The sequence below is a fragment of the Mesoplodon mirus genome, assembly GCF_964341445.2.
Source record: "Mesoplodon mirus genome assembly, chromosome: 12".
Classification (NCBI taxonomy): Eukaryota; Metazoa; Chordata; class Mammalia; order Artiodactyla; family Ziphiidae; genus Mesoplodon; species Mesoplodon mirus.
Window position 1 is genome coordinate 52467447 of NC_138988.1, and position 16656 is coordinate 52484102.

Here is a 16656-nt window from a genome sequence, read left to right on the forward strand (position 1 = left end):
GGGTTAGCAATGAACCTTGAACTCCCTGCTAACAGGGTCCAGAACCTGTGCTTCTGCCTATGGGTACAGGAGGGTGAACGAGACCAGTGCCCTCAACTCTGTTTGTCTTCATCTGTAATTTTTAAGCAAATGATTGATTCCTATCAGATCAGTCATCTCTTCTCAACCCAATTTGACTAGCCCTATGGGTTTTATTACGCATTTTCTGGCCCTTTTAGTCCTAACTAGGCGTTCAGCACACCAGCCTCCCCTCCCCTCCCCTCCCCTCTGATCGGCTTCTGGACTGGCTACTCATCTCCTGCTCATACCGTTCTCTCCATTTTTAAAACGTTAACACTAAATCTCAGACGCCAAAATACTCTAACCGTTGCAAGAAAGACAAAATGTATTATACAAGACTGTTCTGGTAAGAGTGTGTTTTAATTGCCTATGACATAGATATATCACATAATGGCTCAAAAATAATAGTCTAGCAAAGATGAAAGGAAAACTGATGAAAATGAGCTGTGAATCCTTAATTTGATGTAAGCTTCCGGCAAAAAAAATCAGGGATTAGAATCACTTCAAAATTGTGTCTTCAAAACTAGTATCCTTTACCATCTATCTTTTATTCATTTTGCTGTGATACAACTAAAAAGGCCTGCAAATACTCCCCTGGGTCTCAGGTAACAGTTTTCCAAGAGCAAAATATCACTTCCTCTGTACAGTGAACGCCGGCATTTGGATGGGCTGGATCGGGTGGACAGGCTGGAACACTGGCTTCTTTCTCATTTCAGAGAGTGTTTTCACTGCAGGGAGCAGCTGATTCCTTTTGATGATCTGTAAGGCCAGCTGGGTATTACCTATAAAAACACTTCCCATCACAAAAAAAGCATATAACAATACCACCACATACAAAGCAAGCCGTTAGAATCCCGCAAGGGGGTAAAAGGTGATGGAGAAAAGCAGTGGTCTGCAACCTTTGCTGTACACTGGAATCATGTAATGCCCGCTGCACCATCCCCAGAAATTCTGATATAAGAAATTTCGTGTGTGACCTGGGTGACGGGATTTTTAAAAGCTTTACACTGATTCTAAGGTGGAGCTCAGTTTCAGAACTTGTCTACAGGTGGACCGTGCAAAAGAAGGGCTCTAAGACCATGCACTAACCCTACCACACCTTTTAGGAGGACAAGGCCTGCTGGGTGCTAGGCACTTAATGCTCCTTCTTCAGCTATAAAGAGAGGGGAGCCTTGGAAGGATTTCAGCAAGGGGGTATGACTAAGAACTCTTAAAACTTCTGTCCCCTCTCATTTCCCCCATTCAGCTCTCCTTTTCTACTGCACGCCTTCTCTTATGTAGGGCCCACAGCCTTTCTTCCAGTAAGCTACATCCTGGAGGTTGTATATGCCCCAGAGGCATGACCTGGATTTAGGTCTGAATAAAAAATTCTCAGCAGGAAATGGCTTACTGTAAAACTCATTAACGACACCTATGTTTAAAACACTAAGGTATACAACTCAAACCCACAGCATTCTGACTCAGGTTCTCAATTAGAGTCATTTGGATGCCTAAGAGAAAGGTTAATTAGTAGAGATTAATTATAATTGTCAGAAGTTATGCTATTCTCCATTTTCACAGATAAAAGGAAATATGCTTAACCTGCAAGAAGTAGGAATTTGCAAGATACCAAAAACTCCCTCGCTACATTTTTGTTTAGCAGAACTTGATGGGTAATACCTCTTAAATTTCAAAGAGAAAAAGCAGACACCAAAAATCTCGGGCTCTTTGCAGGGCTCCAGTCCTAACTCGAGAAGAATCACTCACCATTCTGCAGCTCAAGGTAGACGGCCAGCAGGATGGCTTCAGGGGGCACCTCTTTAGGATGGATCATTGAGGCCGCCTTTGCTCAGAACAAAAGAGAGACCCATGAAAAACTGATAGCTTAAGATACAAACTCCAAGTAATGTCAAAAAAAAAAAAAAAAGGAATGTCAACCTACCAATGACAAATTAGCAAACTTACTCAACCTCACTGGGACACTACAGTTCTGCTCAGATGGTCCTCAGCTGTCTTTGTCGTTTTTTTTTTTAAAAAGCTACTTCATTATAACTCTTTTATTTTTTATTTAATCTAATTTAAATATTTATGTTTTTGGCTGCGCTGGGTTTTCATTGCTGCAAGCGGTCTTTCTCTGGTTGTGGCGAGTGGGGGCTACTCTTTGTTGCAGAGCATGGGCTTCTCATTGCGGTGGCTTCTCTTGTGGCAGAGCATGGGCTGTAGGCACATGGGCTTCAGTAGTTGCGGAACGCGGGCCTTAGAGCGCAGGCTCAGTAGTTGTGGCGCAGGCTCAGTAGTTGCTCTGTGGCATGTGGGATCTTCCTAGACCAGGGATCGAACCCGTATCCCCTGCACTGGCAGGTGGATTCTTAACCACTAGACCACCACGGAAATCCAGCTGTCTTTGTCTTGATCCCTCTCGATTAAACTAGACATGTTATTTTTAGTTAAATATTTATCTTCCCTTGCCTAATCCATAATGAGTTCTTAATAGTAGAAAGCTTTCCTTCCCTCTTGGTTTTCTTCTATCTCTTGGCTGTATTTGGTTTTGAGATGGGTGATCAGACACTCCTGACTCTACACTCCAGTCAGCCATCCAGGTCTGCTGGTAGTTCTTCACCAGACACAGTTGCACCTCTATCCAAATCTGCATGTCTATTTTTTTCCCCTAAGTAACAGTTTAGTATTGTAAGCTGCAAATTCCCAATGTCAGGAATAAGAATTCAAACTTAAAAGGCTGGAAATATTAAAAAAAATATACCACTAAGCATGTTCAGGACTTCCCTGGTGGCACAGTAGTTAAGAATCCACCTGCCAATGCAGGGGACGCGGATTCGATCCCTGGTCTGGAAAGATCCCACGTGCCGCAGAGCAGCTGAGCCCACGCACCACAACTATTGAAGCCCGCGTGCCCTAGGGCCCATGCGCTGCAACCACTGAGCCCACGTTCCGCAACTACTGAAGCCTGTGTGCTGCAACTAATGAAGCCCGCGTGCCTAGAGCCCGTGCTCCGCAACAAGAGAAGCCACCATAATGAGAAGCCCGCGCACCACAACCAAGAGTAGCCCCAGCTCTCCACAATTAGAGAAAGCCCGCGTGCAGCAACGAAGACCCATCGCAGCCAAAAAAAAAAAGCATGTTCAATGTCTCCATTCTTAAGGACTGAAATAGTACAATTTAGTCAAATAAAATTGTTTAGGCAACATGTTGTCATTTCCTAGATCTGAGAGCCATAACACCAGCCTGCCGTTTTCTGATTTAGTCCTGTTCTGGTTGAAGGTGCTGAGATTGTAGGTTTATTCCCTCAGTCTGGGCCCCTCTGGGCCGCAGCCTCTTCCGCGTCTTACCATCAACTTGTATTCCCTCATCCAGGTTCAGGTGCTCATGCTTCCAGACTGCTTTGCGTCTTCCCTTAATCTAATCAGAAAGTGTCCTTTACAAATATTTATTGACCAAAGGTGGGTGTAAGACAGGGACTTACCCTGATATAAACAGCATGCAAATAACTAACAGTAATCCAAACAAATTTACTGTTAGGGAGAGAGGAAAGTGAACGTAGTATGAATACGAAGAGAGAGAAGAGTTTCTTCGAATGCAGAGCTTTTGGGCAAGGGAAGCCTGTCTCTGTCCTCCAAGGGGTGGATACCTGAGAGGCAGAAAGCAGGGAGGCAAGGCAGTGCAGGCCACGGGGTGAGTGTGGGAGACATCTGGGGGACCAGAAACGGGCACAAGGTCGGGTCCGGGCAGCATTAGAAGAAATCTCAGACTAGTGGTGGTTCTCGTCCAGAGCACATGCTCCCAGGTTCCTCGTGAATGAAGCAAGGAGGCTTTTTATTCCTCCTACCACATCACTGATATACCACAGCTCAGTTCAAAAAATGAGATTTTATACTTTTGGCCTAGCTTTAAATAGGCAAGACCACCTTTACATCATTTTGTGGATATTAAAATCTCCATTTTCCTTCCAACTGGCTAGTTAACACAGGTCATCTATTGTTCTTTGCACTGACTGCAGCCTTTTCTAAAATACAAGAACTCATGGCAACAACTTTATGACAGAATGGTATTTTGCTTACTGGCTGTTCATAATGGTTAGTGGTGGGCAGGCAACCTAGGAAACCTCTACTTGAGCCCTTTCCAACTCTTCACACATCATTGTTCTCCCTCCCAGGCACGGTGGGCCTCCCCATTAACAAGGTCCAGCCACTGGATTAACCTAAAAACCAAGGGACCAAAACAAAACCCCCTTCAGACCCCAAACCAGGCCTGACCCCATCTGTCTCTCCCAGCGTGGCTGCCGCCATGGCCACCTGCTGCACAAGAACCTGAGCTACAGTGTACACACTGCAACTTTACATCCAAAGCCTGTGTGCTGCAGGCCTTGAGGTCCAGGGGCACTTTCCAAAGGGCTGTTCAACAGCCCAGCCTTGCCACGGAGAACAGTGCAACATTTTAACTCTTCCCGTTTAACTCCTGCACTCAACTCCTAGATAAGATCAAACGTGTTCCCTGGACAGTCCATCACTTCACTTTGCTGATTTTGGATCAGAAATGCTGACCAGATGCCATTAAGTCGACGAAATATCACTCATGGTTATTTTCCACGTGGTAAATCTTCACTTCTAGACACAACAAGGTCACCTTCATAGGAAGCTGCCTTACCTCCTGAGAATAGGTTTAATTTCAGTTTCAGTTACTCTGGCAAACATATGGGGATGTGGGTTCTCTTATGTGCTGCTGGTGAATACACCATCTGGCACAAACTTTTTTTTTTCTTTTTTAATAAATTTATTTATTTATGGCTGCGTTGGGTCTTAGTTGCTGCACGCGGGCTTTCTCTAGTTATGGCAAGTGGGGGCTACTCTTCGTTGCGGTGCGCAGGCTTCTTACTGCGGTGGCTTCTCTTGTGGCGGAGCACAGGCTCTAGGCACATGGGCTTCAGTGGCTCACAGGCTCTAGAGCGCAGGCTTAGCAGTTGTGGCGCATGAACTTAGTTGCTCCGCAGCATGTGGGATCTTCCCAGACCAGGGCTCGAACCTGTGTCCCCTGCATTGGCAGGCGGATTCTTAACCATTGTGCCACCAGGGAAGTCCCTGGCACAAACTTACTATATTAGAAGTCTGAAAGTTCTGCATAACCCCTGATCTTGCAATTCCCTTTTTAGGAAGACATCTAACTGAAGGTCCATGGGGGCAAGGTTGTATCATGTCCACTTACTTACTACTGTCTTATTCCCTTGGCTTAGCCCAGAAGTACATGCGCTGAATTAATACCCTTTTCTTCCCCCTAATTTTTTTTTTTTTTTTTTAACTCTTTTGGCCGTGCTGCACGGCATGTGGGATCTTAGTTCCCCGACCAGGGATCGAGCCCACGCCCCTTGCATTGGAAGCGTGGAGTCTTAACCACTGGACTGCCAGGGAAGTCCTGAATTAATATCCTTCTGAGGAATTATCCCTTTCCAATTCTGGGAAACTCCTCTGGGGCTGCCAATGGCAGTACCGGTTCTCCTACTACAGGTATGGGTCCCTGCCCATGATCAGTCCAGGGATGGGCAGGTGACCTAAAGAGGCCCAATCAGAACCTTCCTTGAGACCTGCTGATGAGGCCCCTCTCAGTGGTAGAAGTCAGAGGTCTATTTTAGTTACACATTGCCAGGAGCTTTCTTTATTGTATATGGAGTTTCTTTGGTACTGACTTTGTGAACCCTTCTTCTTAAAAGATGTATTTGTAATTTAACTTTTTGAGTGGACAGAGATTCATACGATTCAAAGCTAAAAAGCATATGAGTATCCAGTGAAAAGTCTCCCATTTCAGTGCTCCATCTACACAGTACTTATCTTGCCAGCCCTACAGTCAATGTTAACAGTTTGTGGTGTGTTCATTTGGAGATCTTTTCTGCATATACAGGATTATATAAAAACTGTTTTGCATCTTGTTCTTTTCACTTAATATGTCTTGGATATGTTACCATTTTAGTATATAGGGTTTTCAGCTGCATTGTGTTCAACTATATGGACACACCATTATTAATTTTTGTGAGCCCTTATTTAGATGGTTTCCAATCTTTTGAAATTTCAATGATTAAAATCTTCAGGAAAACTCTCCATTAGGTGCCTAGATTCATTTGCAACAACAATCAGTTGTGTAGCTTCCAAGAACATGTCTGGAGGAGTAATATTCCAAAGTTTAACAAACTGATCAGAAGCCTCAAACAAAATAACAGAGCCTAGAAACTCCAAACCCTCTGCTGGCTGCCTCGCAAGATGGTCTGGCACTGGCCCAGCCTCACCTGGTGGAGACACTTCCGGGCTTTGTCATACTCGCTCCTCAGGCAGTAGGCGCTGCCCAGGTTGAACAGCATCACGGTCCGGGCTGAGTTGACGGAACTGGGGTAGCACTGAGGGGCCCGCTTCCCAGCTGGGGAGAAGACCAAACACATGTGAAGAGGCCAGGCCACGGGCCAGGGCGTAACCCCCTCTACTGCCCGAAAAGCTGCCCAGAATAAAGCCTAGCTCTACTCCTCAGGCGGACAAAGGAAGGACGCAGAGGCTCGAGGGTGAGTCTTTGGGAAGCCGGCCAGGCTACTTAAGTCTTTACAAAACGTCTTACTTACAGGATTCCATTGCTTCATTTTCACCTTTGTCTGATCCTACAAAGAAATGAAAATAAATCTGAGGGGGTCGGACAACAGAGTTTATTTTCTAAAAACCTAATTTTCTTTATGAAATGGAAATCTTAATATTAAAGCAATCTACCACAGTATTTCCTTTTCATGTAGTAGAGGTTCTAATAAAAGATATGAGAATGCTACCTACCACCACCACCACGGCCTGAGAAATAACCCTGAATAAAGTGAAAACTAGTCTCACTCCCTCAAAAACTTAGCCATGATTTAAAACTGACTTTTGAATGCGATACTTTTACTCTCCCCTGGATTGTGGAATCCCTCTGAAGAGAAAAATATAAGAATCAAAAACAAACTGTTCTAACACTATCAGCCTTTCAAAAGTTAGAATTTAGACCATGTGATTATCAACTCCTAGGTCTCCTCAGCAAACAATTAGTATAAAGTAAGTACAGCCAAAACCGTACAGTGCCGACCTAAAACTCCCTTCCCTTACAACCGTGCTCTTAAATTTCCACACATCCTGAGTTACAACGGAAAGGCAGTGGAAATGGTGAATAGTTCTGATCAAATGTGTCCTCATTAACCTTGGTCCTGCTCATTTGAAGAGATCCCTAAGGAGACATCAGTGACATTCTCCGGGTTCAAATGAGTAATAGCATCAGAGATTCTGTCCAGAGAGATGAGGGCTTCTGCAGCATATAAATGGCCCAGAAACCTAAAATGAAAAAAAAAAAACCAACCAGATTCCAAACTGAAAAGTAGGTCATCACAAAAATACCCAAGTATAATAGAATTTGGTGTATGTGTGTTTCACATATTTCAAGTCTTTCAATTGAAATCTAAGTTTATAACTGGATTGATTAAGAGTCATTTAAATTTTATCTCTTCAAAAATATCTTAAATATACAATAATTTTATGTTCGCTAAGTAAGAACAAATGACATATCAATTAAGAGAGCAGTTTAGGGGCTTCCCTAGTGGCGCAGCAGTTAAGAATCTGCCTGCCAATGCAAGGGACACAGGTTCAAGCCCTGGCCTGCGAAGATCCCACATGCTGTGGAGCAACTAAGCCCATGCGCCACAACTACTGAGCCTGAGCTCTAGAGCCCACAAGCCACAACTACTGAGCCCACGTGCCACAACTCCTGAAGCCTGCGCGCCTAGAGCCTGTGCTCCGCAACAAGAGAAGCCACGACAATGAGAAGCCCACGCACCGCAACGAAGAGTAGCTCCCACTCGCCGCAACTAGAGAAAGCCCACGCACAGCAACAAAGACCCAACACAGCCAAAATAAATAAATTTTAAAAAAGAGAGAGCAGTTTAAAGTTGGCAGTAAATCAACTATATTTCAATAAAAATTTAAAATAAAATAAAATAAAGTTGGCAAATTTACGCTGTTCTGTTTATACAGAAAATAACATAAGAAGGTAATGAAGTTCTAAAATAAGAGGCAGATCTGAGCACGGATTCCCCGGGAGTGGAGGATCAGAATTAGGGTCCCCCAGGGAGTTCCCTGGTGGCCTAGTGGTTAGGATTCTGGGCTTTGACTGCTATACCAGGGTTCAATCCCTGGTCGGCAAACTGAGATCCCGAAAGCTGCTCAGCACAGCAAAAGAAAAGAAAGAGAGAAAGAAAAAAAAAAAAGAATTAGGGTCCTCCAGCCTCTGCTGCTGGAACAGTCAAAAGGCACCAGGACGCCAGACCAGATCTGGGTTGGATCAGCTTTACTTCTATTCCAAAGGTGTCCTCCTTTTCACATCGTCTATTTTATGTCCACTGATGTTGGGCAGATGTGCTTTCCCCAGGTTTACAACAGCCTGCTTCTTCCAGTGTCTTCCTTTGAGCCATTTTCCCCATGATCATCTGATTGATTTTTCAAAATTTAAAACAGCCTCAGCCATATTACACCCTTGCTCAAAATCTTAATGACTTTTTCTACTTGAGAACAAAATAAGACAAAGCTAAACTTATAGATTTAAAGCTCTCCACAATTTGGTCCCACTTCCCTGTACTTAGTCAACATTCTCACTCCCCCAAAGATTCTTCTGTTCCCACCAGACACAGTGTCCTGGGTGGGACACCCCACTGTGCTCCCTGTGGCCTTGCCTCCTGGGGTGCAAAGCCAGGCCAAAATCCAACTCCTTTTAAAGGCCAGCTCAGTTCTCACCTCCTTTAGTTGGCCTGTCCCAACTGAGTCTGTCCACATGGATCTTGGGTCCTCAAATCTTAGGCTCTTTTCAGTTTGGCCATTTTCTGGGATTTATGCACATTAATCACTCAAGAGCTATTTCTTTATTAAGCAGTTTCTTTCTTCTAACTAGCAGGAGCTGTAATGCCCTTCTATTTTGCTTCCCCACCAAATACCCTAAAAGAAATGACAGCTTTAAAAAAAATCAGTAACCTCAAATGTATTTTGAAATAAGATATTTTAAAAAACTTCATTAAAGCAGTATCTATAAGCCAATAATCATTATAAAACACAAACACACAAATTCAAAGAACTACTTCAAATTGTTTTCTGTGAATTTACTTAAAAATTTTTTTAAACCAAATTAAATGCCTTCATTGACACTCAGAGCCCAGAACTCCAGATGAGGTGTGTGGAAGGCAACAAGCAGCTGGGTAAAGCTGCTGTGGTATCTGGGCTGCCACGGGCAGAAAATGCTCATCCTCACTGGAAAGATAGTGGTCTGGCCAGTAATTAGAAACCAATGCATAGGATAGAATAGTTAAGAGAATTAAAGATGAAGTTATCAGACATGGCTTGGCCAACCCCTCAGGGTTGGCTAAGAAATCATAAAATCTAAGAATTTTATTGTTTTGACGTTCAGAGGGAAGACGTTGATAAATGAGGTTAAAAACCCTCCAATAAATGCCAAGTAAAGAATCTAACTGGGATTATTTGAGAATAGTGATCACAGTGTCAGCCAGAGGATTAAAAAAAGCAGAGAGGATTCGTGTTTCATTTTTGTTAAAAAGAAAAAAAACACACACAACTCTGCTCTACTGACGGACATGCACACCACATCTGAGCAGCGCATGTCCAGTGGGGCGCAGGCTGATGTTCCTGACTGGTATTTCACGGGGCTGGGCCACGGGAAGGAGGGAAGGCGCCTGAGAGGTAACGCGACCACCCTGACCTCCAGCTCAGGACCCTCCAGGCCTGGATATTAGACAAGGTTTTCTCACAGGCAAGCAGGAGCGCTCACACTTGAATTGTGACAAAGTCTCCTATGTTCCTGGATGCTCTTTTAATTTTTTTTTTTTTAACACAAAGCATGAAAAAAACAAAAAATAATAAAACACAAGGCATGTTTGGGGAACACTGACCTGAAACAACCTTAATCAATGTTAATTTTAGATGCTTGTATAAAGCAATATTTTTTTAAACGACAAAAATAATTAAACATTTATAGAATTGTTCCTCAGAGTACGATCTCACAGTTCTGAATGTTGCATGTTACAAACAAAGGGCGCTAAAAGGCAAAAGAACATATTTTTGAAATTATAACTATATACCCACAGGATGAATGAAAAAACAACTGTCCTAATGCTATGCAGAGTACTTGTGATCTTGGGTAAAATTTCTAGCATCAGCATCATACAAAGATTCAAAGAATGCTGCATCTTCCTCAATTTCCATAAAAGAAAAGATGATGTGCTTTAGAAAAATTTTAGAATGACAATGACATTATATTGAAAAGGCATCTGAAGAGTTTAAATAAAACTCATGTACTCAGGAAATGGTACAGTAGTCTGGAAAAATATTTTAAAATTCTTATTTGTCTACTTTAATTTCATTCTTCAAAGCAGATTTATCCTGTTGACCAAACTCCTTTTTGTGTGGGTCTTCTCCCTGAGGACTCGGCTTGTTTGGGAGCTAATATGTGATAACATGCTCCAGTCAGACCCAGCAGTGGACACTACAGAGCCCAAAGATTCTGCTTCCCAATGCTCAGAACAGCAAATGCCATTTCCAATAACCCTTGAGGTGCAACAAGTGAAAAAAATTTCACTACCAAACACACAATTACCAAATTAAGAAAAACTTTTTGCTTTCCCTAAGATAATTTTCCACTGGGGGAGTAAAAGAAGCAATATGCATCACAAACTAACCGAAACTCTCCAAAGAAAACAAACCAGGGACACACAGGCAAGTCACACTTACTTCAGGGATCCTGACAGCTTGGGCTGCTGAAGAAGTTTATCTGCATGATTCAAAGCCATAAGGTTATCACCCAAAGCCAGAGCCACGTAAGCACTACAGGCGAGTATGGAGCACCTGGAACACAAAAGGCGAGGGCTGAAGACCTGAGTTACAAAGTGACAATGATGATATTTGTTAAACAGGAAAGAACTCCCTAATTATAGCTGTGGCAATCTGGACACCAGGAAAGGAGAGAGGAAGCCATGGTACTAATGGTAAGAATTAGAATTATGTGTAAACTACCATCTGAGGCTCAGTTTAGCTCTTTACCTAAATCATCTTTAGCTTCCATCCCATCTCCAACAAAATAACCAAATAGAGTTACAATATATATTTAGCCTGTAAAAAAATAATATAGTTAATGGCCTAGTGAGAACTTACTTCCATAGAACATTTCTTTTAACATCCTAGAAATGCTATGGAAGCACACTTGCGACTCTAAGAAATACAAAAAATCCATTTAGCTCAGCTTACTGTAAAGTGTTCTCCTCTGAAACTATTAAGAAGTCTATAGGTCTTGCTAAGCAACAGTATCAAGAGTAACTAAAAGAATTTCATTCACATAGGTACTATTATCCTAAATGAGTATTCAAGAAAAAAAACAGGCTGAATAAATACATGTGAAGATAAAAAATTTTAAGTTACACCGATTTTGCTAGGTTGGGTTGGAAACCTAAATTTCTGTTTTGTTTTCTACTTAAGGGGCAGCTCATTTAAAACAAGTCTAGCCAAAGACTTGACACTAATAGATCATTTGAATGTTAAACAACCGCTCCACAAAGCAATCTTAAAATAAACCCTTGTCAAATAGAAATGAGGTCTGAATGGCCGACCACAAATGACCTGACTTAGATGCAGGGTTTTGAATTATGTTTACAAATTACAATACATATGTATATCATGAAGTGCACTTGGGTTGTAATTTCAGTCTAAGGAAGAATGTAACCATCCTGGCAACAAACACAGAGTTTTCTAACACTCTGAAATCCTCTGACCAGAAATGCCCCTCTGGTAAAAGCACAGCCAGGCAAAATCAGAAGCAGCCTGCTGTTTCCTCCTTACTGGCTCACTCCTGGTTGCTGGAACCTTAGAAAATTATCTACTAAACGAAAAGCAGCCCCTCAACTCCTAACAACACAGAAAAGTAGACTGGCACAAGGAAATTGGTATTTATGGCCTTAGCTTATGATGATAAGGGCTAGAAGATGGCCCACTGTGGGTCCTTGTTTTATATCAGTGTAGAAACTGAGATCCAAAGTGATTAAATATATTCACTCGCTTAGAGTATGTAATTAAAGTCTGGACTAACAGGCAACACTGTGGACTCTCAGTTCACAGTTCTTCCCATCCTATCACACTGCTTCTCTGTCAATTCATAAGACTGCCCTAAAAATAAAGTAGAAAGAAAAGATTACATTATGATTTCCCTAATGCATACATAACTATGCACGCATATGTAATCTGTCTTTTTAAAAAGGAAGAAAACAGAATTTAATTGAAACATTACAAGTTTAAATTTTGTTACTGAGCACCTAATGTAAAATCTGAACCCTGTTCATAGAAGAGAGTAATTTAAGAGCAGGCAAGTAGTGTTATTTCCAAAGGGATTTTCCTGACAAGACGACTGTCATCCTTGTGTCTCCAAGAGCTGTCTTCACTTAGCAAAGCTACCCTGTAGCCACGGCCCCGGGGGGAGTCCTCTCCCTGATGGAAGACTCCAGGGCCCACAGGACGGAGGCACTGGCTAATTATCTCCCATTTTCAGGAGCACTTCAGCTCTGTGTGGTGAGATTAGGTGACTTAATTTCCTCTTTTGGTTTATTTGTAGTTTTATTTTTAAATGGCAATAAACATTCATTCATCAGCCAGATATGCATTATGAAGACAAAGAATGACGTTTAAAGGCCTAAGTCTCCAGAGGCCCAAGACCACCATCATCAGCTCATGGCAGTCATACAATTTAATATCCGTTTTCATCTGTGACTTTGCCAAAGGCCACGGTAAAGCATAGCTCCTTAAAAGCAGAAGCCTGCATCTTTTGTTTCCTACACAAAGACGAGAGCAATTTCTCACCATCTGCAGTAGGTGTTTAACAGGTAATCACTGAAGACCACAGCTTTCAACATTTTAGATTTACTTCTCCAGGCACCCAGACCCCCACCTGTCCTGCTGGCAGGCCACCCTGCTGACCAGGCCAGCTCCTTCCCGGCTCCCAAACACAGGGGAGTCAACCTGCACACTCTAGGTCCTAGAGTCTAGGACAGGTCTCACCTCGGGCAGGCTTGCTGGGAAAAGCCTGCCCCGGCCTCTCCTGACAGTAGGGGGGCTATTACTGCTCCATCCCACTGTCAAGCCCACTTTGGGTCCAGAAATCAGTCATGTAAGATTTGCAGCAGGATTCTGTTTCCCAACTATAATTATGTATAAGGTAAAAATCTTGTTTTCCTTAGCTTTTACCTCTTTCCCCATAAGATACCATATCAAATTAGAACAGAGTGAAAGATTTATACTAGTAATACAAGCCTCCTATTAAAAAATACTTGAATATGTGAATGCAAAACTCTGGGGCATTTATGCTCCTCTTCTCAGAGTGCCTTCCAACCCACCCTAACTCATCTCTCACCACCCTCTCACTCATCCTCCTTTTCCTCTTAGAAAACAACACTCCACTCTACATAATTCCTGCAGACCAGTCACAGTAGAAACACGCACGGCTCTCTCTACTGAGCCTCTGGAGAAATCACTTTACTTCTGATAGCTGCTACTTAAAATATTGACCCCCACCCACCAGCCTGCCCCACTACTTTCTTACTTCCTTGAGTCACTGTCCAATCTGCTTTACCAGCCACTCAGTGGATCTGACAGTTCATCAGACTGGAAGAACTATACCTCAAGGGAAAGGACACGCTAGCTTCTCCCCACCACTGCGGCGGATCTGACACAGCCCCACCCTCTCCTCCACATGCTGGAGGAGCTGGTTTTAGGTCCACAGAATGCCAACCCTTGGAAAAGAAAGGAACAAAAAGATGAAGAAGAAGAAAGAGAAATGGGGAAATAATTTTCCTTAAAGGACCAAACTATAGCAACAAGCTATGTTAAGACTGGGCATTAAAATTTGTCAAGCCATATATTCTGTGAGTGAAATGAACCAAGTGTCTGAAATAGCTCAACCCATATCAAAAGAGGCTAAAATGGGGGTAAATCCAGTCAGTCACCATCGGTCAAAGGAAAATAAATTCAAAGTAACTTCATGGCAAATGTTATTTGAAAAACTGGCTTAAAAAATCCTATAAAGAATTTCTTCCAATAAACTGAACATGGTACTGGATTTTAAAATTAAAAAAAATATACAAGCTGTTCCCATTTAGCTACAAAAATCTAGAAAATGTTAAACCTGTCAACTTCCAATTCAAGAAAATTAAAAAGTTAAATTAGATAAGTTTTTCACTTCATGTCTTCTGTAAACACTTTGCTTTTTTTTTTTAACATTTTGCTTTCTAATAACAGTTCTGTGCAAAAAGACTCTTACTGACAAACACACCCCAAATCCAACACTAATATAAGCCCAGCTCAAAGAAGCTGAAGAAGTTTTCCTCCTCAACCAAATCTAGCATCTCAAGGAACCCAGTCTTACCCCTGGTGGCAAATAAAATGCAACAGTCACAGACATTGCATTTTATACATGGACAGGACCTTAAGATCATGCAATCCAATTTGACAGAAGAGGAATGAAAGGCCCAAAGGGGTTAAATGATTTGTTTAATGTCAGCAGGAGCCCTGTGGGGTTTTTTCAGAGTGGGAGACCACTGAAGAATTATTCTAACCCTGGCTTGTGATCAATGTGAACATCAGTTCAGCTGAATGGGGTCCTGGGACTCAGGTGTGAATCATGCCGATGTGAACCCAAACTGCTGATAAGGTGAAGGATATGTCACATGGGCAGGTTCCCGCTTTGGCAGAGTTTATTAGATAAAAAAGTTTCAGTAGGACCAGACCCAGCTGTAAGACTGAAATGGGGTCAAGTCTCTAGCAAGAGCAATATGAGATTCAAAAGATTATTAGCTATAAACCTGTTTTAGGAATGTCTCATGAGCTATAACAGAACCACTTGTGTATGACCCAAAGAAATATGATTCCTTAAGTACACTAAAACTGCCTGTAATATTAATGTTATCAACCATTTGTTTGACTCATCTTCTTTTATAAACACTGGCCCAAGGGAGGTCCCTTTTAACTGAATGGGAAATAATTCACTGAGTGTCACATCAGAGTCTAAAAGAACTAATTAAGGTTCCATAATTTATACCTGTGGAATAACTGGGCCTAATTAAATTTGGTCTGAACATTTCCTTTTATCCATTTTGAGCCTCTTATTTAAAAAAAAGACAAACTGAAATTTCATTTTTATCTTGTATGCCCCACGTATTTTACATGTATTCCTTAGACCCTAAGGCCGCAGTGTCCGGTACCAGAACCACTCATCACACGTGGCCCCTGAGCACATGAGACGTGGCTGGTGAAAGGTCAGATGTAGGACACACACTGTATTTCAAAACTTTAAAAAATGTAATATATGTCAGTAATTTTTTATATTGACTGTATGTTGAAATGATATATTGGATTAATTTAAATCTATTAAAATTAATTTCACCCGTTTCTGCTTTTTTTAATGTGTCTACTAGAAAATATAAAATTACACTCATGGCCCCAATTATATTTCTGTTGGACAATGCTGCCTCTAAGGTTTTAGAACTGTTTGAAGTGTTTGTATTTGTTGATACATGGTTTCTACAAATGTGTAATATTGTTCCTATGCCAGTTTTCTCACATGCCACAAAATTTAGCTGAATATCTCTTCTGAAAAATTTGTCTTTAAAAGGCCTAAGGTCCAAATGAATCTTAGAATGTAGAAGCATGTGTGGGATTGATATGTTGGCCATTTGCTTTGATTTAAATATTAATGTTGCCACATGCATTTGGGAGATAATGATTGTCATATAGTGATTGGTTATAAGGATGTACTTTTTTAAAATTAATTAATTAATTAATTAATTTATTTATTTTTGGCTACATTGGGTCTTCGTTGCTGCGCCCGGGCTTTCTCTAGTTCCGGCGAGCGGGGGCTACTCTTCGTTGCGGTGCGCAGGCTTCTCGTTGCAGTGGCTTCTGTTGTGGAGCACGGGCTCTAGGCACGTGGGCTTCAGTAGTTGTGGCCCCAGTGTTATTTCCTACCCTTTTCTAGTTGTTATACTCTTTTCCAGGTTCTAGAGAAGCCTCCAATTTAGTTTTAGAAACTAAAAGTTTGCTGATATCACAATCTCAGAATGAATAACAAAGATGTCCTATATTATGCAACATATAAGACTTCGTACACATCCATGACAGTTATTAAAACACTATGCGACAATGAAAAAAATTTTTTTGGTTGTGCCACTTGGCTTGCAGGGTCATAGTTCCCCAACTGGGGATTGAACCCGGGCCACGCAGTGAAAGCACCGAGTCCTATAAGCACTGGACCACCAGGGAATTCCCTAAAATGTTAGTATGTGACTAATCCTATGAACTTATTTCTTTATCATAAGATACCACTAGTATGCAAAAGAATAAGTTGAACTCTTACCTCATACTGTATACAAAAATTAACTCAAAATGAATCAAAGACCTCATCTTAAGTGCTAAAATTATAAAACTCTTAGATGAAAATATAGGGGTAAACCTCACGACCTTGAATCTGGAAGAGGATTCTCAGATATGACACGAAAAGCACGACCAATAAAAGAAT

At 41.8% G+C, this 16656-nt stretch overlaps 1 protein-coding gene across 3 annotated transcripts in view; it reads right to left on the bottom strand.

Annotated features, from left to right (window-relative positions):
• Window positions 1-405: 405 nt before the first annotated feature.
• Window positions 406-16656, bottom strand: part of CNOT10 (CCR4-NOT transcription complex subunit 10) — a 66273-nt gene continuing 50022 nt past the window's right edge. For all 3 annotated transcript variants that reach the window (XM_082637817.1, XM_082637816.1, XM_082637815.1), the window contains exons 14-19: window positions 10836-10949; window positions 7252-7382; window positions 6653-6688; window positions 6329-6456; window positions 1807-1882; window positions 406-842 (exon numbers count right to left, since the gene is read on the bottom strand). In XM_082637817.1, coding sequence (XP_082493943.1) covers window positions 691-842; window positions 1807-1882; window positions 6329-6456; window positions 6653-6688; window positions 7252-7382; window positions 10836-10949 — 637 coding nt within the window. In that variant the 3' untranslated portion in view covers window positions 406-690. The remainder of the gene's footprint in view (window positions 843-1806; window positions 1883-6328; window positions 6457-6652; window positions 6689-7251; window positions 7383-10835; window positions 10950-16656) is intronic.